Below are 24,346 nucleotides of genomic sequence, written 5' to 3'. Positions count from 1 at the left end.
ACTTATATAAGTTGTCTTCAAGTGTAGCAGAACAAATTTGAATACCTTTACAAAAAATGAACGTTTCATTTATATTAAAAGATATTGTATATAATTGTTCTATAATATATTGTATATAATTGTTCTATAATACAAGCGATAGATATCAAATTCCTCTTCATAAGAGGTGCATACAAAATATTTTTAAGTACTAGATATCTATCTTAAAAAAAACAACTTCAGATCTCCCACTGCTTCAGCTGATACAACCTCTCATATTCCAACTTTGAGGGTTATCTCACCTTCTTCAAGCTTTTTCCAAAAACTAGTTTCTTGAAATGAGAAACAAATATGATTAGTGGCTTCTGAATCTAGTATCCAGATTGAAGTATCATATTCTACTAAACATGTTTCAACGACGAGTAAATCATATTTACCTTATGCCATTTTCTCAGCTTTCTTCTCTGCAAGGTACTTCGGACAATTTCTCTTTCAATGTCCATTTTGGTTACAGTGGAAACATTTTTCTTTATCTGTATCATTCTTTCCTTTTTTTTATCTTGGGAGCCTGCCCTTTTCCCTTCTTTTTCAATTGAGCTTTAAAGGGTCCAGCTATATTTTTAGAGAACGATCCTCTTATAAATTTTTTCATAGTGGTAGCAATATTTGCTTCCACTTTCTTCCCCTTACCTAAAGTAAGGTTTTGGAATCGCTGGAGCTTGTTAAGAAGGGTAGTGAGGTTAAATTCTATTTTGTTTAAAGACGCATTTGTCTCAAAAGGTATAAAACTCTTCGGAAGAGATTGTAAGATAAAGCTAACCTGGTTAGCCTCATCAATGGGTCCTCCAATTACTTTAGCGATATTGAAGTACATCGTCATGTCCATGACATGTTCTCTAACAGAAGTTCCCTCCTTCATACACTTCGTGTAAATGTGCTTAATTGCCTCGTGTCTAAGGGACCATGATGGTTGCCCAAATATTTCTCTTAATGAATCTATTATCTCTTTAGCCGTAGCTAAGGATTCATGTTTCTTTGCCAAAACATCAGACATGCTGGCAAGAATGTAAACACGGGCCTTTTCATTGGCTTTGACCCATCGATCGTATGCTTCCCGAACAAATCAGTTAGCATTTGAGGCTGGGGCTTGAGGACATTCCTCAGTTAAGACAAATCTTAAATCATCAACTACCAGTATTATATTTAGATTTGATTTCCATGCCGAATAATTATCGCCGTTTAGTTTCTCGGAAGCTAAGAGTTGAATTATCGAGCTATTCATGCTGAAAAGATAAATATATCCTTTTTAGTAAAAAATATTAATCTTTTAAATCCAATCAAGTTTAGCAAAAAAAAATTAATAATGTACTCTTCATTATTATATTTTGCAACGATATTTCAAAAGTTTAGAGTAACCTCCACTGAAGGGCAGTCGATTATTCCTCTTTCGAACAAAGACAATCTTGACTAGATGCTAACCCCAGAATAACTCTTTATTCTTATAGCACTATAGTTATCGTTACTTTGGTCGGGAATATACTAACATCTTAGTAATTCTTGTAAGTGTAACCTTCCATTTTTTGATTTCAGAAACCAGAATCAACATGCTCCCAAAAGTGGAAAGTCAATATGAAAACTGATCTAAGAGAGCCTATCCAGATTTGGAGTTCGCGGTATTTTAAATCCTATAATACAACCCTCCGAAGGGAAAGGTCGCTTCAGGGCAGACATGCAGGCGCATCATAGGAATCTCATGGTGCGACCTAATGGAAGAGACCGTGGGATATGTTGTTACATACCCCTCACCCACTTACTATGAACTACTTCCCCTATTCACCTTGATATTGATCCATGCAAACACTGTCCGAAGGGAGTCCGCTCCTAAGCACGTCCCAAAGCCCTGCATGGACCTCACGATGTGAACTCTTAGGGACGCTAGAGCTAAAAGTATGCTACTTCTCTCTAGCTAAAGTGTTCTATAACGGTTTAGGGTATATAAAAAAAATACTTAGAGATATATTTTGGCTAAATTAAACATATCCTTAGTCTAGGTGATAGATCCATATATAACTCTTATACTGGATTTTAACCTATGATGTCTAGGTGATAAACAAATTTTATTACCTCACATCTCTCCCGCATGCTCATTAAAACTAGGATTATTTGACTTAGACGCTAGTTTAATCTCCAGGTAGGAGGTGTTCTGTAAACCGTTATCTTAAGAACCCCCAACCTTAGACAAGATCTCCTGGGGTAAGTAAATAACTCTTTTTTTAACAAGTAATCGACCTATTCAACTCTTTAGAAAAGCCGATTGAAATTGCACCAATTTAATCCTAGGTATGCAACTTTTACCTTTGTTATAGATTTTAAAGTCTAGATTATTTTATAACAATTATAAAATAAAATTATAACCATTATAACCTTAGAATCATACATCTATAACATACATTCATACTTAATGATCATGTTTTAATATAAAACTTTATATTAAAAAAAACTTAACATGCATACTATTTACATTATAACAATTATAACATATATTAAATGCATTCACATGTTTACCTACGGTGGGATTTTAAATCTATATGACATACTATATGCACGACAAGATTCAAAATTTAATTAAAACATACATCAACATGCATAATTAATTAAACAACCTAAAATAGATTGGTTTTGGCTCTTAAATTAAGCTAACAACTAAATTATTATAGTAATAATTTGGTGTAGTACAAAAAAACCCTCTCAAACCAGCTTCAAACACCTTTGAATCAACTTGTACCGGCCAAAAAACTCTCGAACCAGCCCAAAACTCCAAAAAACCAAGTTGAACCGGTCAAACTGGCTCAACCAGGTCAAACGAACCGGTCCAGACCATCTGGTCAATGCGCGGGGTGGGTCGACGGAAACGCGGGCGGCGATTCGGGTCGCGAAAAAATCGGGTGGGTCGCGAAAAAAAGATTCGAGCTTCAGGTCGGGTCTAGGAGCACCTTTTCTCGGGTCTGGGAGCAAAATCGGATCTGTGAATATTTTTTTCTTCATTTTAAAGTCGTCCTCTTTCCCAGAACCAAGCAATTACAACTTAATTTCAACTTTAATGCTCATAAACATGTGATCAATTACAAATTAATACTACAAAAAAAAAACTTAATTTAATTGCCAAAACCTAAAAACCATTTTAGTTTCCAATCTCAATTTTATCTAATAAATTGATACCCACCACATGCAATTGAGTAAAATTATAACATGCTCTAATACCACATGATGGAAAAGTCGGCATGTGCAGCGGAAATGAGAATCGATTTTACTCTAATTGCCCAAAATAAACATGCAACCCTAATGAATTAATTAGGATTATTTTGAAATAATACTTTTGAAGCTCCCGAAACTCGTCTATCTCCACCCAAACACGAACGGACCACCACTAGAGCTGACCTACTATCCTCTGGACTCAGAATCGGGTTGTGGGACTCGATGGATGAAGAACCCGAGAGAGAGAAAAGATGGAAATAGAAGAAGGAATTTTGAGTTGGGTTTGGGCTTTTCTTTTTAGCCCAATTTTAGAAAAATATTTTGGCAAAAAATAAAATTTTTAATCCAAAATGACAAGCTCATATTTATAGAAAAGGGTCATGCAAAATTGCATGAAATAACTTCATAAAAACCCAACACCTAGATTCCATTCACTAAGTGGGCTTAATGTCTCCACTATAAGCCAACACCTAGCTCACTATTTTGTTAGTGGGATTATCCAACAAAAGTTTGGATTTTCCCACTAACTTTAGTCAAAGGGCAAAATAGTCATTTGGTCAAAGTCAAACTTTGACTGAAAAGTCAACATTTTGACTTTTTATTATTTATTCCATGTTGACTAATTTTGACCTTCCGAGCATGAATCCACATTCAATTTCTCGAAATTCAAATCACATTTGAATATAAGGTCGGTCAAAGTTTGACTTTTCAAAGTCAAAAGTCAACTCTTTGACTTTTTACATCTTTGACCATTTCCATTATTTTCGAGCTTCCGAATATGAACGAATTCATATTCTTGATATTTAAATCACATTTAATATTAAAGTTGTATCTCTAAACTAAAAAATCGACCACTATATCACATATACTTATTGGTTTCTCTCTCTTCACCTAATTCGAACAATAGGGGAACCTAATGTTCCTATAGATCATGGGTTCCAACGATCCGAGATTAGTTGGCTAAACTCTTTTGATGGAGCTAATCAACATTTGTTAACTCACGGGTCATTCCACTATAGTCCCGTAGTTGCACTCACCTCACTATAGATATATTTGTGTCCATATGATATAACCATGGTTAGTAAGCTAATCCTTCACAGGTTGTTCGTAATCTCGGCTGGGTCATAAAAACCGTTTTACCCCCGAGACTACATCTTATTCCTTAAGTTCCACCGATCCTCTAATAAACAATTGATTTAAGGTCCAATCTATAAACTGAGCCCCTCTCGGGCCAATGAGAGGGTAGGGCCCCTTATTCAAGACCTGGATTCAGTGCTAAAGGAAACAACCTATCTACTATCCCTATAACGGGTAGGAGTGAATTTTTTCTTGCACCCTATGTTCCTAGCTATCCACCTGATCTTACCGCTAAAATGGGAGGCTTATTGGGCCAGCGATAATGAGCTGCCCTCACCTATGCAGATCTAAGGATAATTCCGAGTGAACATGAGTTCATAGTTAGCTCAGGATTAAGATTAAGTTACCTAGGTCATCAATTAACGAAATAGTCAGTTTTATACATTAAACGACATTTAGAATGTAAAAAGTGACTATTTCATGGTTCAATCTTATGTAAACTCTTTACATAGGATGCCCCCATTTTCATGTCTCCACGAATCACATCGTTTGTACTAACTACAAAATGGGTTGCATCCATAGTGTCCACCAGAATAAAGCGTCCAACCTTATTCATATACTATAGACCATTTTGGCTATATATATTTGAACTTGATCCACGTTTATGTCACTACATATAGTTCAAACTTAAACTTAATAGCCTCATAACCTTATTTTATTGGATGCATGAACATAGAATTTAAATTTACCAAATATTTTCAATAACAGCTTTATTGAACAAGAATATGATATTACAAACTACGAGTTTTAGGACATAAAATCCAACAAATGGGTGATTCCATTAAAGCCTATAGCTGAACTCCCCTCACTGTAGACATATTATGTCCACTCGATATAACCATGATTAGTAAGTTAACCCTTCACAGATTGCTCGTAATAACGGTTGGGTCGAATCTCTGTTTTACCCCGAAATTATCTTTTGTTCCTTAAGTTCCACTGATTCCCAAATGAACAATTGATTTGTGATCCAATCAACAAATCGAATCCCTCTCGGGCCAATGAAAGGGTGAGACCTCTTGTTCAAGACCCAGAATCATCACTTAAAGGGAACAACCTCTCTAGTAACCCTAATCGGGTAGGAGTGAATTCCCTCTTGCACCCTATGTTCCAAGCTATTCATTCGGTCTTATCCCCAAAATGGTAAGCTTATTGAGTAGAGGCAGTTGGTCTACTCTCACCATTTGCAGATCAAAGGATAATCTCGAAAAATAGGAGTTCATAGTTAGCTTAGGATTAAGGTTAAGTTACCTAGGTCATCGCTTTGAAATAGTTAGTCTTAAACAGTAAACATCGTTATAAAGTAAAAGTGACTGGTTTCGTGGTCCGATCTTGCATAAAACTCATTTGCACGGGACATCCCTACTCCTCATGTCTCAACATGAGCGAATTAAGATCACTTCATTTGTAGCACTTTACAACTCTTTGTAACAACTACAGAGTAGGCCGCATCCAACAGTGTTACCAAAATAAGGTACTCAACCTTATTCATATACTATAGATCATTTTGACTATTTACTCGAACCTGATCCACTTGTATGTCTCCACATAAAGCTCAAGTACTCATATAATAGTCAAGGGACTTAGGTTTATTAGATTTCTAAAAAATAATATATTCAATAACAACTTTATTGAATTCTCAGAGTAAGTTCTAATGTTTACAAACCACGAGTTTTAGGACATAAAACCTAACAAACTCCCACTTGGACTAAAACTCTAGTGGTAACTTATATATCCGATATATAAGACCGAGTTTCTGAGTTTTATAGAGAAATATAATAAACTAGGGCATCTCATACCCATGGTTTACCATTCGGTATCTCATACTCGATATTTCTCCCACTTGCCTGAAGTTATTAACCTCTGGTATTTCTAGTCTTACTAGATGATTCTTAAATACTTTAGCCGAGAGAATCATTGTAAACATATTAGTGTACAATAGGCTTCTTATTAAACTATATGAGGAATGCATCTAATTCTCAATAATGGCTAGGAAGCATACTTTCTTCCAACTACATTGAGGTACTCTCAACTCTTTGATCAAGATGCGTCTGACATGCCTTAACAACTCTTGTTAATAGTCAAATCTAGAAATCTTAAATTTTTATACTTCGATCTTAGCCGTTTAAATATCTGAATATTTACAAATGGCTTTTAACAATTTGATTCTTAACAGAGGTTACTATAAGATAGAATAAACATATTTCCTGAAAACGAACATTTCATTCAAAACAAAAAATATGTACAATAGGTTAATTACAAGATTAACAAAAATAGGTAATTTACATCTTCATCAGCAACTTCTCCTACTGGATGAGCTGAGCAAACGATCTCTAGGTTCTAAGTAGCATGTTTGTCTTTCTCTGCTCTCTTCTCTGTAAGATATTTAGGGCAATTTCTCTTCTAGTGCCCTTGTTTGTTACAGTGGAAACATTTCTCTTTCTCTGCAGAGGATTTCTTGCTCTTCTTATCAACAGGCTTCCTTTTCCTTTTCCCTTTGTCTTTCTTCACTGGAATACTCTTAGTCTATGAAGATGAGGCAACTTCAGGCTTGAAGGACATTCCTCTCTTCTCAGCAGAAGCAACATTTACTTCTGGTTCCAAACCCTTAGTTCTCAACATGGTTTGAAAAGCCTGCAGCTCATTCAATAGAGTTGTCAAGTTGTATTCAATTTTGTTTATCAAGGCATTGGTACAAAATTGTAGAAAACTCTTCGGAAGAGATTCTATAATAAAGTCAACTTGACTTCTCTCATCCATCATAGCATCGATCACTTCAGCCACATTAAAGTGGACCATCATGTCCAGGACATGTTCACCAACATTGGTCCCCTCTTTCATGCAACTATTGTAAACATATTTGATAGCATCATGCCTTAGGGTGAAGGATGACTGTCCAAACATCCCTATTAGAGATTCCATAATCTCTTTGGTAGTGTTCATATCCTCGTGTTTTTTCGCCAAAATGTCAGACAGATTGGCGAGAATATAAGCACGGGCTTTATCATTCGCCCTGATCCATCTATCAAACGCTTCCCAAATAGTTCGGTTGGTATTTGAGCTAGGAATGGGAGGACATTACTCCGTTAAGACATATCTCAAATCGTCAATCGTGAGTATTATATTCAAATTCGATTTCCAGTTTACATAGTTGTCCTCAATCAGTTTGTCTGAAGCCAACAATTGTATAATTGAACTCGCCATTCTGAAATTATAAACAAGTTTTATAAGTGAAATTGCTTTTTAATCCAATCAAGTTTTAGAAAAGTGATAATGTACCCATAATCATTATTTTTGCAACAATACTTAAGTGATTTAGAACAAATGTTACTGTGGGGCAGTCAAGAATTCCTTCACAAAAGCAAACCAGTTCTTGACCAAATACTATCTCTAGAAAAACTCATATTCCAATAGCCATTTAGTTATTGTTTTCGGTCAAGACCATTACTAATACTTAGTAAGTCTTGTAAATGTAGACCTATCATTTTCAGATCTTACAGAATGGTACGAGTATGCCTCCGAAATAGAAGACAATACCCAAGACGGAACTATAAGACCCTATTCATTTCACTGAAACCTGAGTTGTTCTGAATCCTATGTTACAACCCTCCGTAGGGATCGCCGCGGTTAACGACTAGCTAGTGCCGCATAAAAACGACAGCAGACGTAACATAAGAATCTCGCGTTTCAAACTATGGAGGAGACCGTAGGACAATTTTGACGCACTTCCTTCACCCACTTATTATGAACGACCTCCCCCATTCACCTTGTTATTGACCCATGCAAACACTTTCTGTATGGAGCAGTCAAGGTAAAATAGACAAGAAGCCCAACATGGATCTCACGGTGTGAACTCTTGAGGATGTGAGAGCTAATAACTTTTATTCTCCCACTGAAGTGTTCTAAATGTTTGGGTATATTTATACTTAGGTTCTTTTCGGCTAATAAAAACAACCCTAAGTCTAGATGGTTTATCCATATATAACACTTATAAATGGATTTTAAACATACGATCTCTAGGTGATAAACCGTTTTTATTACCTCACATCGCCCACGAGTGCTCATAAAACTGGTTACCAACACTCAATTATTTGGCTACAATCCCCAGGTAGGAGGTGTTTTGTAGACCGTCAACTTAAATACCCCCAGCCTTCGACAGGATTATATACCAGTTGAGTTTGTAACCCTAGTTTTACAAGTTTAACGATCCATTTTAACTATTAAAACAAGTGGTTAACCTAAGTGAGTATGCAACTGTTCTTTGTTATAGATTTTAAACATCCATGACAAATAATAAAGGTATCTAATATAACTATTATATTAAATAAAAGAAACCCTTACATGCATTCAATATATTATAACATTTTATAACGTACTTTTAATGCATGTAGCATACTTCCTACGATGGGATTTTAAATCTACATGGCATACTATATGCATATACAATATTTGTTTAATTATAACATACATCACATGCATAAATAATTAAACATCAACTGATATGGCTTTAGTTTTGGCAAAAACAAGCAAACAAAACCTGATTATTACAAAACAGCTTCTGAACCACTCCCGGGCCGCTCGAACCACTCCAAAACGAACTAAGTAGCTTGAACTGGACCCGAACCATTTGAATCGGACTAGCCAAGAACCATTCGAAGCTGAACCGGACTAGACCACAAGAGAAACGGTCAAACCCACAACTCTTGTTCATGTTCAAAATCTCGCTAAGTCTCATCGTTTAGCAATGACGACCATTGTCTTGCATTTTGCCTAATCGTTTAGTATTTGCTTAATCGTTTAGCAAAGCTACACGATCGTGTAGTATTTTTCTTCTATTGCATAGTGTCATCGTCTAGTGCCGAAGGAAGCTACACGATTACTTAGTGTCTAACACTATCGCACAACTCCATCGTTTAGCACGGACAATTTACTACATGATCACTTAGCTCCATCGTCTAACGCCTGAAGCCGATCGTTTAGCACGTGCAAAAGGTAAACAATCGCTTAATGCCATCGTATAGCATTCAACGCATCGCCCAACTACCGCACATAGGTAAGCAATCGCGTAGTGCTATCGCTTAGCATCTCGAAGCATCGCTTAGCTACCGCATAGAGGTAAACAATTGCGTAGTGCTATCACCTAGCAACTTAATGCATCGGTTAGCTCCTGATCAAAGGTAAACAATCATGGTAAGCGATCGCTCAGTGCTATCGTATAGCTCTTCATCGCATCACTTAGCTCCCACCCGAAGCTACACGATCGTGTAGTGCCATCATATAGCAATACAATGCATCGCTTAGCCCTAGTAGACACATGATCGTCTAGCACACAACACCTCAATGATCAACGCTCGAAGCTACACGATCGCTTATCTTTTCATCACATCGTTTAACGCATGAAGCTAAACGATCATTTAGCTACTGAAGCTTAACGACGATAAAAACAGAGGTTGATTTTCTTGAATCTGCAACTCGGCCTCTTCGCTTGTTTCTTTGATTTACAGCTTAATTTCAACTCTAATGACTCCAAATAAATTACAGACTCTTGGAACACATTAAAGTTTGTCAAGCAAGAGCCAATTACAAATTTAAATGGAAAATCAAAGCAAAATTAAAAGCCAAAACTAAAAGAACCATATCAGTACAACAGTTTCAGATTTTTTCATATAAAACACCCACCAAACCAAACTTAAACCGAATTGAATGCTTATTGATGCTCTGATACCAGTTGTCGAAAGGTACCAATGCGTAGCGAAAGAAACCAGGATCCATAAGCACTCTAATTCATTAATTTTGAAAGAAAAGAAAACATGCTTTAACAGAAATAAATGGGTTTCATGACATACCTTTGAAGACCTTCCTCTAAGCTTTGATCCAGCTGCAAATCTCCACAGAATCTTGTTGTAGACCACCCCAAGATCTTCCCGCTATCCTGTTGGAGCTCAAGATTGAGTAATGGGACTCAAAATAAGGTGGAATTAAGGGAATTTGGAGAAGTTCACAGTAGCAACCAAGTAGAAGAACAACCTTTTTCTCTCGATTTTTTCTCAAAAATTTGTTTGGTTGCAATTACTTCAAAACACTCCAATCTCTTCAATATATTGCAGACATTCATGCAAAGAAATTTGTTGCATGAGATGCAGCTCAATGTTAGAGTTAATGAAGAGTTAATGTGGGTTGTTGGTGAGCTAGTAGAAGAAGATAATGGAAAAACAATTTTCCAATTTTTGTGTTTATATTTTCTTTTTCAATTTTATCTAAATTGATTTCATAAATCAATTTTATCTAAATTGATTTCATAAATCAATTTTATTTAATAAAACTGAATATATTATTAATTTTATAAAATTAATTTTCTTTAATAAAATTAATAAATACTTATTTAAATAAATTAAATAATTCTAATTTATTTAATATCAAATATTAAATTAATTTTTTACACAATCCCATTTTCAAATATTTAAATCATATTTAAATATTATTTCTCCAAATTCATTTAATTATAGTTTAAACATTTTAAATTAACTTATCACGCTATTCTAGAGCTTATCCATTTACGAGCTAGTAAGGGAACCTCGTGGACCTACAGATCATGGGCTCCAACGATCCGAGATTAATCGATTAGTCGATTTAACTCCCATTCGTTAACTAATGGGTGATTCCACTAAAGCGCAAAGTTGAACTCCCCTCACTGTAGATATATTATGTCCATTCGATATAACCATGATTAGTAAGTCAATCCTTCACATGTTGCTAGTAATAACGGTTGGATTGAATCTCTGTTTTACCTCTGAAATTACCTCTTGTTCCTTAAGGATCCCCTAATGAACAATTAATTTGTGATCCAATCAACAAATCGAATCCCTCTCAGGCCAATGAGAGGGTGAGACCTCTTATTCAAGACCTAGAATTAGCACTTAAAGGGAATAACCTCTCTACTAACCCTAATCGGGTAAGAGTGAATTCCCTCTTGCACTCTATGTTCCTAGCTATTCATCCGGTCTTATCCCCAAAAAGGTAAGCTTATTGAGCAGAGGCAATTGGTCTACTCTCACCATTTGCAGATCAAAGAATAATCTCGAACAAACAGGAGTTCATAGTTAGCTCAGGATTAAGGTTAAGTTATCTAGGTCATCACTTTGAAATAGTCAGTCTTAAACAGTAAACAACATTATAAAGTAAGAGTGACTGGTTTCGTGGTCTGATCTTGCACAAAACTCATTTGCACAGGACACCCCTACTCCTCATGTCTCAACATGAACGAATTAGGATCACTTCGTTTGTATCACTTTACAACTATTTGTAACAACTACAGAGTAGGTCACATCTAATAGTGTTACGAAAATAAGGTACCCAACCTTATTCATATACTATAGATCATTTTGACTATTTACTCGAATCTAATCCACTTGTATGTCTCCACATAAAGCTCAATTACTCATATAATACTCAAGGGACTTAGGTTTATTGGATTTCTAAAAAACAATATTCAATAACAACTTTATTGAATTATTATAATAAGTTCTAATATTTACAAACCACAAATTTTAGGACATAAAACCCAATAGAAGGGTCATCGTACTAATGATTGGTTATATCCAATAGACATAGAAATATATTTATGGTAAGAAGAGTGCAACTGTTAGTCTTTAGTTGAATGTCTGGCAGTTAACGAATGGTGGATATCGTGGCTAAAGAGTTTAGTCAGTTATTCACGTTCCATTGGAGCTTCGAGCCATAGGTTCATAGGGCCCCCTTGGTAGATTGGATAAAAGATGAGAATCAGTTTTTGGTCAGTTTGAAATGTTCAAATTGACAAGAGAGAGTTCGATTATATATGATATAATTGAATTAGTTAATTATAGACGATATAGTTAATTTTATGTATGAGATATATTAATTTAGAGGAAATTAGATATAAATATGATTTATATCTAGTGGAGAAAAAATACTATGGTTAATATATGATATAAATCCATAGGTTATGAATATAATGTGATTATATTTATTGTCTATTAATTGGACGGTTAAGGGATAATTGGTCGGCGTCTTTTCTGTTTTCATAACGGATGAGTAAGATGAAGAATCACTTTGAGATGCTTAAATAGCTCACGTTTTTACCTATACGATAGTGCTGAACAATCGCTTATCGTTTACACCCGTGCGCACTATTTACTAAACGACCGCTTATCTTTTACTAAGCGATCGTTTAGTGCCCAAGTTTTTCTAAACGATCGTATAGACAATCGCTTAGCTTTTTCTACACGATCCTTTAGAGATCGCTTATTTTTTCCAACACGATCGTATACTTCACCTTAACGATTAAGCATTTTGTCTATATGATACATGAGCCTTTCTCCTACTTGCTTGATCGTTGTATATGATCTCCCTTCCTCCTCCCCTCTACCAAAATTGAACAAAGCCCACTATTTGGATTCTCACTCCGAGAATACTGAGGGCTCTGAGTGGTGGTGTCGTCCTCGTTTTCTTCTGTTCGTGTGGAAACTGTTCGAGGTAGACGATTGGGAGTTGCATAAGGATAGCTTGTCGTTCCAGTGAAAGCAAGATTTGCTATGAAGAAAAAGTCTTCAACTGGTATGATCTCTCGGTCACTTATTTATTGATTCTCTAAGCATGCTAGTAATTTTGCACTGTGAATGCATATCTGTATGTTCGAATGTATATGTGGAAATTATATCACAATGAATTGAAAAAATCCGCTTCCGCTCATATGTACTCTTGAATAAGAGTTCCTTCATGATGGACATAGAAATATATCTGTGGTAAGAAGAGTTCAGCTGTCGGTCTTTAGTGGAATGCCTAACAGTTAGCAGATGGTGGATATCGTGGCTAAAATGTTTAGTCAGTTATTCACATACCGTTGGAGCTTCGAGCTATAGGTTCATAAGGTCCCCTTGGTAGCTTAGATAAAAGTTGAGAATTAGTTTGAAATGTTCAAATTGACAAGAAGAAGTTCGATTATATATGATATAATTGAACTAGTTAGTTATATATGATATAATTGACTTTATGTATGAGATACATTAATTTGGAGAAAATTGGATATAAATATGATTTATATCTAGTGGAGGAAAAATATTATGGTTAATATATGATATTAAACCATAGATTATGAATATAATGTGATTATATTTATTATTTATTAATTGGACAATTATGGGATAATTGGTCGGCGTCTCTTTTGTTTTCGTAACTGATGAGTAAGATGAAGAATCATTTTAAGACGCTTAAATAGCTCACGGTGTGTTGCGATTTGAGAAGGTCATCGCTTAGTAAATCAGAGCCTATACGATAGTGCTGTTTATTGAATGATCGCTTACACCCGCACATGCTACTTATTGAACGATCGCTTATCTTTTATTAAACAATCGGCGCGCTACTTACTAAACGATCACCTATCTTTTACTAAATGATCGTTTAGCGCTCGAGTTTTACTAAATGATCGTATAGACGATCGCTTAGCTTTTCTTACACGATCGTATACTTCACCTAAACGATCAAGCATTTTGTCTATACAATAGACGAGTCTTTCTCCCACTTGCTTGATCATTGTATACAATATCTTTTCCTTCTCCCCTCTACCAAATCTGAACAGATCCCACTATTTGGATTCTAACTTCGAAAATACTAGGGGTTCCAAGTGGTGATGTCAAAGTAGAGATGTCCACAGAGCAGGGCAGTCATCCTCATCCCCACTACCACATTTCATTCTCCATCCCCGCAAAATTCCCTATGGAGATCAAGGTGGGGATTCCCCACGGAGAATTTGCGAGGATTGGGTAAAAATTTAATTAAAGCTAAATTACTCCCTCATATGGATAAAGATATAATTAAAATGTTTAATTTTTTGTAATCCCTACAAATTAGAATTTAAATACTACAACACCCACACCCACAAATAATTTGATCGAGATAATTTTATATGTGTATGTGTATATAATGTATGTGTGTATGTATATATGTAATCAGGGCAGGGTCAGGGACGAGGGCGACGAATATAATCTCCATCCCCATCCCTGTTTAACCAACGGAGAAAAAAATCTCCATGCTCCCTCCCTCATTTCTCGTTTAATCGGGAATTCCCTACCTTGTTCGGGCAAGCCTCATGGGTTAAATGGACATCTCTATGGCCAAGTCCACTTATTAAAAAATATATATATATATATATGAACATCCATCCAAATCCTCTATTGGATAGATATATATACGAAAACTTCCTTTCGCCTCTTAAACTCAAGTTCATACTTATCTTTTTGTCATGATACAAGCTCTTGTGTGGATTAGATTGGAAAAAAATGTTTTTCAAAAAGTCATTTTCATTTAAACACTTTTGACAAAAACACTCATGTGTCAGGCAACTATTTCTCAAAAGTATTTTTATATACAAGTTTATTTTATTTGTTAGATGCTAAAAGTGTTTTTATTAATGTCAAATTACTATAAAGAATGACTGGAAAATACTATAAACTAATAAAAAAAATTGGGAATTCACTGTTTTGACAATCTTACGTATGTTTGTGTCAATAAATCTATTTTATTAATGTTTTTACGTGTTGATTGAACTATAAATATTTATTGAAATTTTATAACCATCAAAATATGTGTTTTTAAATTAAAATTTTATGTCATGAACGTCAACATTTTTTTTAAAAAAAAAAACTTGTGCATTAATAAAGCCCAAATTTGTAGTAATGGTAATTTAAAATAATGGTTGTCCGAGTTGGTGGAGGTGACTATTGTCAAGGGTCACCAGAGTTCGACGTTGATGGTGTGGTCAAATATGGCCAAGGTTGGTCGCTGGATGTGGTGGTCGGAGTGCTAGCGAAGGCATTAGCACTGATGAGGGTTGAGTGCACTATTGGTGAACATGTGAATAAAATATCGGTGACATACAAAATCGACCCTCCAAACACTGAGTTGAGTTTATAACTCAACTCGTAGCAACTCATACCCTCACTCCAAACACTCCATAAAGAGATTCTCATATATTTGTGTAAATACTAAAAGGGCTAGTTGCATAAATAGAATTCAATCCCAAAATAATAGAATATGTAGTACAAAGATAAAATAATTGGATATATAGAACAAAAAATGGTAAAAGACTAAAAAGCCCACGCCTAGCTACCATTTTGCTCGCTTCTTCCTAATTTTCTCAAATTGAAACTAACAACAATTATCAATGATAGCCACTGATAGCTGCTATCATTGATAGCTACTATCAATTGCTATCACTGATAGTTGCTATCATGATAGCTTTCAATTTGAGAAATATTAATACAATCTTGAAATATTAAGATTTTAATTTGCTATCAGTTATCAGTGGCTACCATTGATACAAATTCATCAATTGGAATCAACCTTGAAATATTAATAGTTAAGGCTATCAATGGCTATCAATGATAGATTTTTATAAGTAGTTATCAACAACTTTGAAAGATTGAGCTATACTAGTGATGAAAAACTATTAGTGGCTATCACTGATAGACTTTCATAAATGACTATCAACTTTGGAAGATTAATACAGTAGCTATCATTGATAATCTTTTATTGTGGCTATCACTGATAGCAGCTATCAATTGCTATCATTGATAGACTTTCATCAATTAAAATCAACCTTGAAATATTAACACTTAAAGCTAGCAATGATAGACTTCTATAACTAGTTATGAACTTAAAGAAACTTGATACATAAATTTCACCTAACCTTTATCACCGTTATCACTAATATCACTTATGTCGTAGTTATTAATGATAACTTATTTCACTAATAACATCACTGATAATATGCTATCAATGATCTCACTAATATCATGTTATCAATGATCTCATTGACATCATACTGTCAGTGATAGCTCTCTATCATCCATAACATATCAGTGGTAGCTTCTATCACCGATAATGTGCTATTAGTGGTAGCATCTATCATCGATAATGTGCTATTAATGTTAGCTTTTATCACCAATAACATGCTATCAATGGTAACTTCTATCAATAATAGCTATTGGCCACCTTATTGTCCATTTCCTTGTCCTTTACAAATATTCATACAATCCCTTCTTTTTTTATACCTCTCAAAGGAACTTATGTAAAAACAATGAATAACCAAACCATACCTGAAGGAAATCAGACATGAGGATTTCCATGAGCAGTGGAAAGGATCATTCCAAATTCCATTCGAGTTGAACATAAACAATTACAGTATAAGAACAGAAACTAACAGGTCATGCAAAACTAGAAATTACAACATGCTTATAAGAGTATCAAGGGATAGAGTATGCATACCTTTGAAGAAACATCCTTCAAACTCCCTCGATCAGTTTCCAAGCGTCCATAACACAACAATACGGATGCAACGATCGATGCACAGCACGATCAACAGCACAAACACAAGAACGACCAATGGCTCCTCGAAACCAATCGAGTCGAGTGAGGACACCACCACAATGGTTACCTTGGTATTCTCGGTGTGAGAATCTAGGAGTTGTGGACTCTGTATGAACTTGGCTTGAGGAAGAGACAGGAGGACACGATCGTGTAGACGATCGAGCAAGTGGGAGATAACAAAGTCTATCGTATAGACGACGTGCTCGATCGTATAGTAAATGGAAGTTTATCGTATAGACTTAGCCAAACGATCAACTGATGAACTATCGTATAGTCAATGTGTACGATTGTTTAGTCTCTGCCAGCTATCGCTTAGTGAAACTCTTTCACTTGATAGCTTATCCGTAAGTTTTTTTTTAAAGTGGCAACTCTCTAGATTTAAGAAAACAATTTTCCATCTATCTCACGGTTACCATAAAACCACCAATAACCTTCCATCAATTGGTTATTAGAGAAAAATATTTAATTATCAAATAATTAATACTATTATAAATAAATATGATAACCAACTTACCATATTATATTTATAAACTATAGTTTTGATATTTCATCTTACGAAACATACAAGCCATAGTTCTTTTTCTATTTTATGGTACTTAATGTAAATCATATTTACATTAATCCTCCACTTGATGTATCTCATACATCACACAAATTATATCATATATAATTGAATTTCCTCTTGTTAATTTGAACACTTCAAACTAACCCCAAGAATGGATTCTCAACTTGAATCCATTGAGCTACCAAGAGGATCTTATGAATATGTAACTTGAAGCTTCAACTGTATGCGAATAACTGACTAAACTCTTTAGTGACGGGATCCACCATTTGTTAATTGTCGGAAACTCCACTAAAGACCGATAGCTGCACTTTCCTCACTACAGATATATTTTTGTGTCCATATCAACCAATCAACAGTGCGATAACCCTTCACATATCGCTCGTAAGTATAGCTGAGCCAATTACCGTTTTGCCCCTATAGTTACATCTAACTCCTTAAGTACCACTGATTAATTTATTTACTTACCCTTGCTTCGTGGAAAAAGTGAATTCCATCTTGCTTAACTGAGTTCTCAGCTCCCCAATCATACAAATCTCCAAAAAAAGGTAGGCTTGTTAAGTTAGAAATCTAGTCACTTTCACCCATACTAATCAAAAGACCGCCCTTAAAGGCAGAAGTTCCCAAAACATTCAGGATCAAGATGATGTCACCTATGGTCGTTTAGGTGAGATGTAAGTCTTAACTATCAATGACGTTATATAAAAAGACGAATCATCTCATGGTCCGGTCTTATACAAACTCTTTATATAGGACACCCCTGCTCGCATGTCTTCACATGAATGGTCAGGATCAGACCATCGGTAGTATTTCACAACTCTTGTAAACCTCTACAAAGTGGGTCGTATCCGTAGTGTTGCTAGGATAAGGTATCCCTCATTTATCCTTATACTACAAATCTTTTAGGTTATTACTTAAGGCATGATCCACTTGTATATTTCATATACATGTTTAAGTTTACATATAATAACCACAAATCTTTGTTTATTGGATATGAGTAAATGCAAATAAAACAACTTTTATTTTGTTAATAACAATGTGTACAGAGTTTACAAACTACGAGATTTCGGGAGAATTATGACACAATCCCAACAATACCCTTCTTCTTCGTTTGATTTTGTAAACAAATATTACGATACACAAATATACAAATATTTCAATTTGTGCCCTACATTTTGGGTCATCTATGCCATTTTGTGTCAAGTTTGTTTATGATAGATATTATACTCTTAAAGTCCTAATAAAAAAAACTACTGGCCTGTCTAATATCGTTCGCATTTCTCATTTTTTTGAGAAATAAATTGTTTTAATAACTATTCTCGTTTCTTATTTCAAACTTTTAAGAAATGTTTCTAAAAATGGTGCAAATTTATAGACTCAAAAAATAGTTTCTTTCTAATCCATTTTCATTTGCTATTTATATTTAATGTTTTTTTTATAATAATCGAACTTAATGATTGACTTGCTAGTTTTAAGTCACTTATGAATGGAGTACTTTCAAATATTGAGTATAAAACTCGGTTGCATAATTCTTAAAAAAAATGGGAAGAAGCAAAAATCGAATAAAGAAGATATTTTTTTTTTTAAAAAGAAAAAAAGAGAAGAAGCAAAATTGGAGAAAGAAAAGAAAATTAAAAAAAAAAAAGGAAAAAACAAAAACCGGATAAAGGAAAGGAAAAAAAAAAGAAAGTGAAGAAGCAAAAACCGAAGAATGAAAAGAAAATAAAAAATTCAAAAAATGAAGAAGCAAAAAACGGAGAAAAGAAAAAAAATAATGAAAAAACAAAAATGGAAGAAAAGAAAGAAAATAAAAAAAGAAAGGGAAGAAAAATATGTATAATAAAACAAGACAAGAGAGGACAAAATTAAAATTAGAAAAAATTTAAAAAGTTAGATTAATCAACAATTCCATATTTGAAAATAAAGAAGTGATATATTTTTAGATTTTTCTCTTTATTTTACTATCTGTTACCCAAATCCATACCAAAAAAACAAAAAAAAAGAACCATTTATCAGTTGGACCTATCATATTGGGCCTTCAGGTCCAGTAACTTCGCCGGTCCATCAAGGGCGTCGAGCCTCCTTCCTCTTCCCGTTGTCCGGCGGTAGGAACCTTTTACTCGACTCTCTATGCTTCGGTATTCGTTCTTCTGCTGCATTTTCTCATTCCCGCGAAAAAAATCCATCTCCTTGACCTCTCTGCCTTTTCATTTCTTTCAAGTTTTTCTACAATGTAAGCCCTGTTTTCGTTATGATTATGTTACTTTTCAATCTCGATTCACTTCTCGCTTCAGGCCCTTCTGTATTGCATTTCTTTACTTTCCTCCGTGTTTTGCAGATTAAGAAACGATTACTGGACAGAGCAAACCCTAAAGTTCTCTGGATAAATCATTCGAGGTGAGCTTTATGATCTGGTGCATCTTCGTTGAATAGCAAATCTTCTTTTGCAGAACTAGGGGCAGAAAATTATCTAGGGCCGGTTTTGTAGTTTCATATTTTTCATTTCATGATTTAGAAGAAATAGAAAACAAAGAACGTGCTTGGTCATTATCTTAATTGTTCAAGCTATCGGTTTGCTACATTAAAAACTGCAAACCAGTGATTTTGAGGCGCTTTAGTAAGGAAATCAGCATCATCTGCAAGTTACTAATGGGTACCAATATCTTAAATAGATTAGAAATAATTCATGATAAGTTAGATACTTTAGTTTATTTATTTTTTAATTTCAAGTATTCATTTGTAACTAGAAATTAATAATTTTGAAGTACGAATTAATCTATCAAACAAATATTGTCGATAAATTTAATGAAATCTATACGAGATAAATTACTTTGTAAAAATATAACCAGATCTTTTGAGTATTTATGAATTTCGTTCCTACCTGTCAAACACAGTTTTCCAATTCTCAGGTATCATATTCGGATAGTCCTATAATTTTCATTTCCTTTTGTTCTCTTCCCCTCCCTCTTAATACCTTTTGTTGGTTCTGGAACTTGATCATGAGAATTGGGAGCTATATGTATATGGATTTTCCTTTTGAGTTGGTAGTTTCTAATAATGAATGTTAATAGCATTGCCTATGCTTATATTCATTATGAAAAACAAAGTATTGCCTATGCTTATAGGTTGGTTCGTCAACCATTTTAGATGTCGGGGGATCCTGTGGAGATTGTAGTTCTTGAGGATACAAATGGCTTCAAACCTAGGGCGGATAAAAATGAATTGAACCTTAGGCCAGTTTCTCAAGATGAATCTGGGGAGGGCTTGCCATATGCTCCTGAAAATTGGCCCAATCCTGGTGATAACTGGAGTTGGAGGGTGGGGAAGAGAGTTGCTATAACTGGCCATTTTCTGGATAGATACCTTTATTCTCCTCGTGGTATTGGCAATTCTGAGAACTCAGCTCGTAAAGGGCATGCTTTTGCAAGCAAGCTTTCAGTTGAAAGATATATCCAGTCTGAGTTCCCTAATGCAGACATTGATGCGTTTTTTGCCTCATTCAGTTGGAAGATACCAGCAAAAAAGTCATCTTTAGCGCAAGGTTAGCTTAGTAAATTTTATCATTCTCTTTTCATCTTATACCAGAAATTTAGCTGTTGTAGCTTCATTAAATTTATTATATATCTCAGTTCTACCATTCTCGTCTCGCCTCTTGTATCTGAAATGACAGTTCTGTTGGTTGACGTGAAATGCCTATTTAAGCTGAAATATTCCTAACGTTGAAATAGTTGTCTTAAATGAAAAGGCTTCTGATGATTATGTAATGCATTGAATTTATGTTGCATTAGATTCGTCTTTCTTGTTACAGGTAGTTTCTATACTCATAAACTTATGTTAAATTCTTTTGGTTGACCATTGCACCTAATATTTTAGTTCCAGTGTCTCTGAAACTATTGTCTTTCCCTTCCTTATCAGTATTTAGATCTTATTCGTTGGTTTTTTTCATTTTTGTTGAGCTATGGCTAACAAGCTTTACAGGTTAGGACTCTCTCCAGATTCTGAAATTTTTGAAAGTTTAGATGAAACCAAGTGGCTGGACCTCAGTGGGACTCATTGAAGTTCTACTGTCATGTTGTCAAAAGCATTGTTGTAGATAACTATTTCTATATCGTTAATATAAAATCAGCATGTGTGTATGTATTTGTCAGGTCACATCGTATTTTCATTGATTGGGTACCCTTTTCTATTGGTGTGTGTGTGTGTTGGGGGGACGGTCGAGAGATTGCTTTCTCAATAATTATTCTATTGTTCTTTAGAGATCCTTAATTTACCGTTTTATTTTATTTAGGTACTCGAGTTAAACAAATTCCATTCCCTCTACCCTCAAAAGAGATAGAAGAATGCTCTGCATCCGAGTCCCAGAATGGTAGAGTGGGTTGCAAGGCTGGAAATAAGAACTGTTATAGTTTATCTGTTGCAGATAATCCATCTTCATTTAAATCCATGTCCTGTGATATTTGCTGCAGTGAACCTCGGTTTTGCCGTGATTGCTGCTGTATACTTTGCAGCAAGATTATAGACACGACCAAGGAAAGTTATAGCTACATAAAATGTAAAGCAATGGTGGGTGATGGTTATATTTGTGGACATCATGCTCATATAAAATGTGGTCTTAAATCGTATACAGCTGGGACAGTTGGCGGAAGCATTGGATTGGATGCTGAGTATTATTGTCGACGTTGTGATGCTAGAACGGATTTGGTATCACATGTAGAAAGATTTTTGCAGTCATATCAATCAGCTGACTGTCGAGATGATATTGAGGAGATCTTGAGCCTTGGTTTCTGCATTTTGCGTGGTTCGCACAAAATGAGAGCAAAGGAGTTGTTAAGGCATATCGAATTGAACATTGAAAAGGTAAAACTGGTATTTTCTTCAATTAAATAATTTTACAATATCCTATGTTGCTCTGGGAACTTTTACCATGCTATTTGACTTTGAATGCTTGCTTCAGCTTAAATCTGGGACTTGCTTGGAAGAGATTGGGAAGATGGAGGCAGACAGCTCAGCGAATGGTACTGGTAATATCTTTTCGTCAAATCCCTCCCTTGATAACTATGGAGAAAGATTTCATCATTTAAATATAGTGTCTGATTATTCTGCATACTCGAACAAACTCTTCTTAGGAACAATGTCACTAAAGTGGTTAATGTATAACCTGCCCAATATTTAGTATGTTCAACAGCCATTTACACCATCAATCTTCCATACTCTTGCCTGTTAAGAGAATGATTAAGTAGTATACTCTTATAAAAAAGAAAAAGAAAAAGAAAAAGAAAAGGGAATGATCTTTTATTTTATGCACAGATGCACCTGATAATGCTTATTCTACAGAAGGTTCTCATGACGCTTCAGACTCCACTATAAGCTCAGAATGGACTATGTCCACCCCTTTCGATCATTGGATTGAATCCCTAAAACTTGAAGACGAGATTGATCAGGTTTTGCAGGGACTGAAAAGATCACAAGAGTTCGAGTATAATTTAGCAGAAGAAGTTCTTCTATTACATAAAAATTATCTACATAATCTCTTTCAGCAACTTGAAAAGGAGCAAACTGAACTCAGACATCAAACATCATCAACGGGACAAAATGCCATAACAAACAGAGTGGACCAAATAAAACGAGAAGTAAAGAGACTTAAGAGAATGGAAAAGGTTGCTGATGGATTTGGAATGACTCCGAAAGATATCCTCAAGGAGGACTTCGATTTGGATGTTGAGTAGAGACACGGGCACAAAAATATGATGTCACAAAATTTCACTGAACTTTGTTGGTTCATTTAGCCTTATGTGGGTTTTTGTAGCTTTTACTGTGTATCATATGGTTTCACATGAAGCTGAGTGTATGATATCGAGATTTTACTTGGTTTATGAAGATAGCTGGATTCAGGAAGCAAAATACTGAACCCATGCAGTTGCGGAGTTGCCAGAAGGAATGTAGAGTAGAGATATTTTGGTCCATTGGAAACTAACCCTCTGCAACGAGTTTTCACGGTAGGCCTTCCTATCAAATTTTCAACACCATGCATTTTATAATCTCTACTGGACCAAACTGTCAGCTTTGCTCCTAATTGTTGTCTTTGTTACTTATATATTGAATGGATGATGAAATTAAAGTTAGAAACAAGCATTGATTGTTGTCGGTCACTTGAATCGAGAAACGATTATTTGTGATTTGAACTCCTGAGAATTTTGGAACTCTTCTCAGATAAACTTCCGCGTCCCCATTGGTTGCTTGACGGATTGCTTTTTATGGCATCTGTGGAGTTCAGTAGGGGATTCAGTCTGTATGGTTCAGACTTCTTATCACTACATGCCGAAGAGAGGTACTTTCTTTTCATTACAATGCTAAAACCAGAACATATTTGATATCCCCCCACCCAAAGAAAAAGAAAAAAAGAAAAAAAAGAAACATAATCCCATTTGTTGCATAGAAAGGAAGCTTCGTGGAATGTGGTGAAACCGCCATTTTCTTTATCAGGATGATGACGACGATGATTTTTGCACCTACTGTTGACGTGTGTCTGTGTTCACGACAAGAAAGGTCGGCTCCTTTCTTTGTCCTTTGGCTTTTCCATCCTTACGAATGTATTTTTGTAGTTCTTTGAGTCTAGCGATAATGCAAGTATTTTCTCCTCGACGAGGACGTTATTAACGCCACCTTTATTTTCCTGCAAATGTAATTTATCCCAGATAATTTAAAAAGTGGATCATATTTTATTACGTTTGTGGCTGAAGATGATGCACCTAATTATATTTGAAAATTACGTGGAGCCTCTTAACTTTTTTCATATACTTGTAAATGATTTTATAATTTTTGTCCTTTAGACAATGACATAGTTGGTGTTATATATATTGTTACTGTTATAGTGGGAGAATTATTAATCGGTCATAATTACTCTATCGTTACAGATATTGTAACTAATTGACCTTATAATAATGGTAAAAAATAGAGACAATATAAAATAAACAACCTCAATTATAATCAAATTAAGTTCTTAAAATGCTT

The 24,346-nt window shown here is 34.9% G+C and overlaps 1 protein-coding gene across 12 annotated transcripts; it reads left to right on the top strand.

Moving 5' to 3' along the window:
- Nucleotides 1-19,364: 19,364 nt before the first annotated feature.
- Nucleotides 19,365-24,110, top strand: LOC120085271 (protein OBERON 2-like). Of its 12 annotated transcripts, none has more exons than XR_005483876.1 (8): nucleotides 19,366-19,568; nucleotides 19,674-19,732; nucleotides 20,461-20,876; nucleotides 21,624-22,192; nucleotides 22,290-22,356; nucleotides 22,643-23,127; nucleotides 23,214-23,331; nucleotides 23,546-24,110. XR_005483876.1 is itself a non-coding variant. In XM_039041200.1 (6 exons), the coding sequence occupies exons 3-6, from the start codon at nucleotides 20,483-20,485 to the stop codon at nucleotides 23,059-23,061; spliced, it is 1,449 nt and encodes a 482-aa protein (XP_038897128.1). In that variant the 5' UTR covers nucleotides 19,365-19,568; nucleotides 19,674-19,732; the 3' UTR covers nucleotides 23,062-24,110. The 12 variants fall into 12 exon arrangements, 5 of the variants coding, with proteins under 5 accessions (XP_038897128.1, XP_038897166.1, XP_038897148.1 ...); XR_005483875.1 differs by having other exon boundaries at nucleotides 22,643-23,331; nucleotides 23,546-23,663; nucleotides 23,819-24,110; XR_005483862.1 differs by having other exon boundaries at nucleotides 22,643-23,331; nucleotides 23,546-23,663; nucleotides 23,772-24,110.
- Nucleotides 24,111-24,346: the final 236 nt, after the last annotated feature.

This window comes from Benincasa hispida, chromosome 1, assembly GCF_009727055.1.
Source record: "Benincasa hispida cultivar B227 chromosome 1, ASM972705v1, whole genome shotgun sequence".
Classification (NCBI taxonomy): domain Eukaryota; kingdom Viridiplantae; phylum Streptophyta; class Magnoliopsida; order Cucurbitales; family Cucurbitaceae; genus Benincasa; species Benincasa hispida.
The sequence above is the reverse complement of the archived record's forward strand: the minus strand, read 5'-3'. Positions and strand labels throughout refer to the sequence as shown.

What these genes read in the sequence shown, in the direction of transcription:
- LOC120085271 (XM_039041200.1), top strand. Translation starts at nt 20,483, where the DNA reads ATGTCGGGGGATCCTGTGGAGATTGTAGTTCTTGAGGATACAAATGGC. An exon ending in TCGAATTGAACATTGAAAAG is followed by an intron (nt 22,193 to 22,289) that starts GTAAAACTGGTA and finishes TGCTTGCTTCAG; the next exon opens with CTTAAATCTGGGACTTGCTT. An exon ending in CAGCTCAGCGAATGGTACTG is followed by an intron (nt 22,357 to 22,642) that starts GTAATATCTTTT and finishes TTTTATGCACAG; the next exon opens with ATGCACCTGATAATGCTTAT.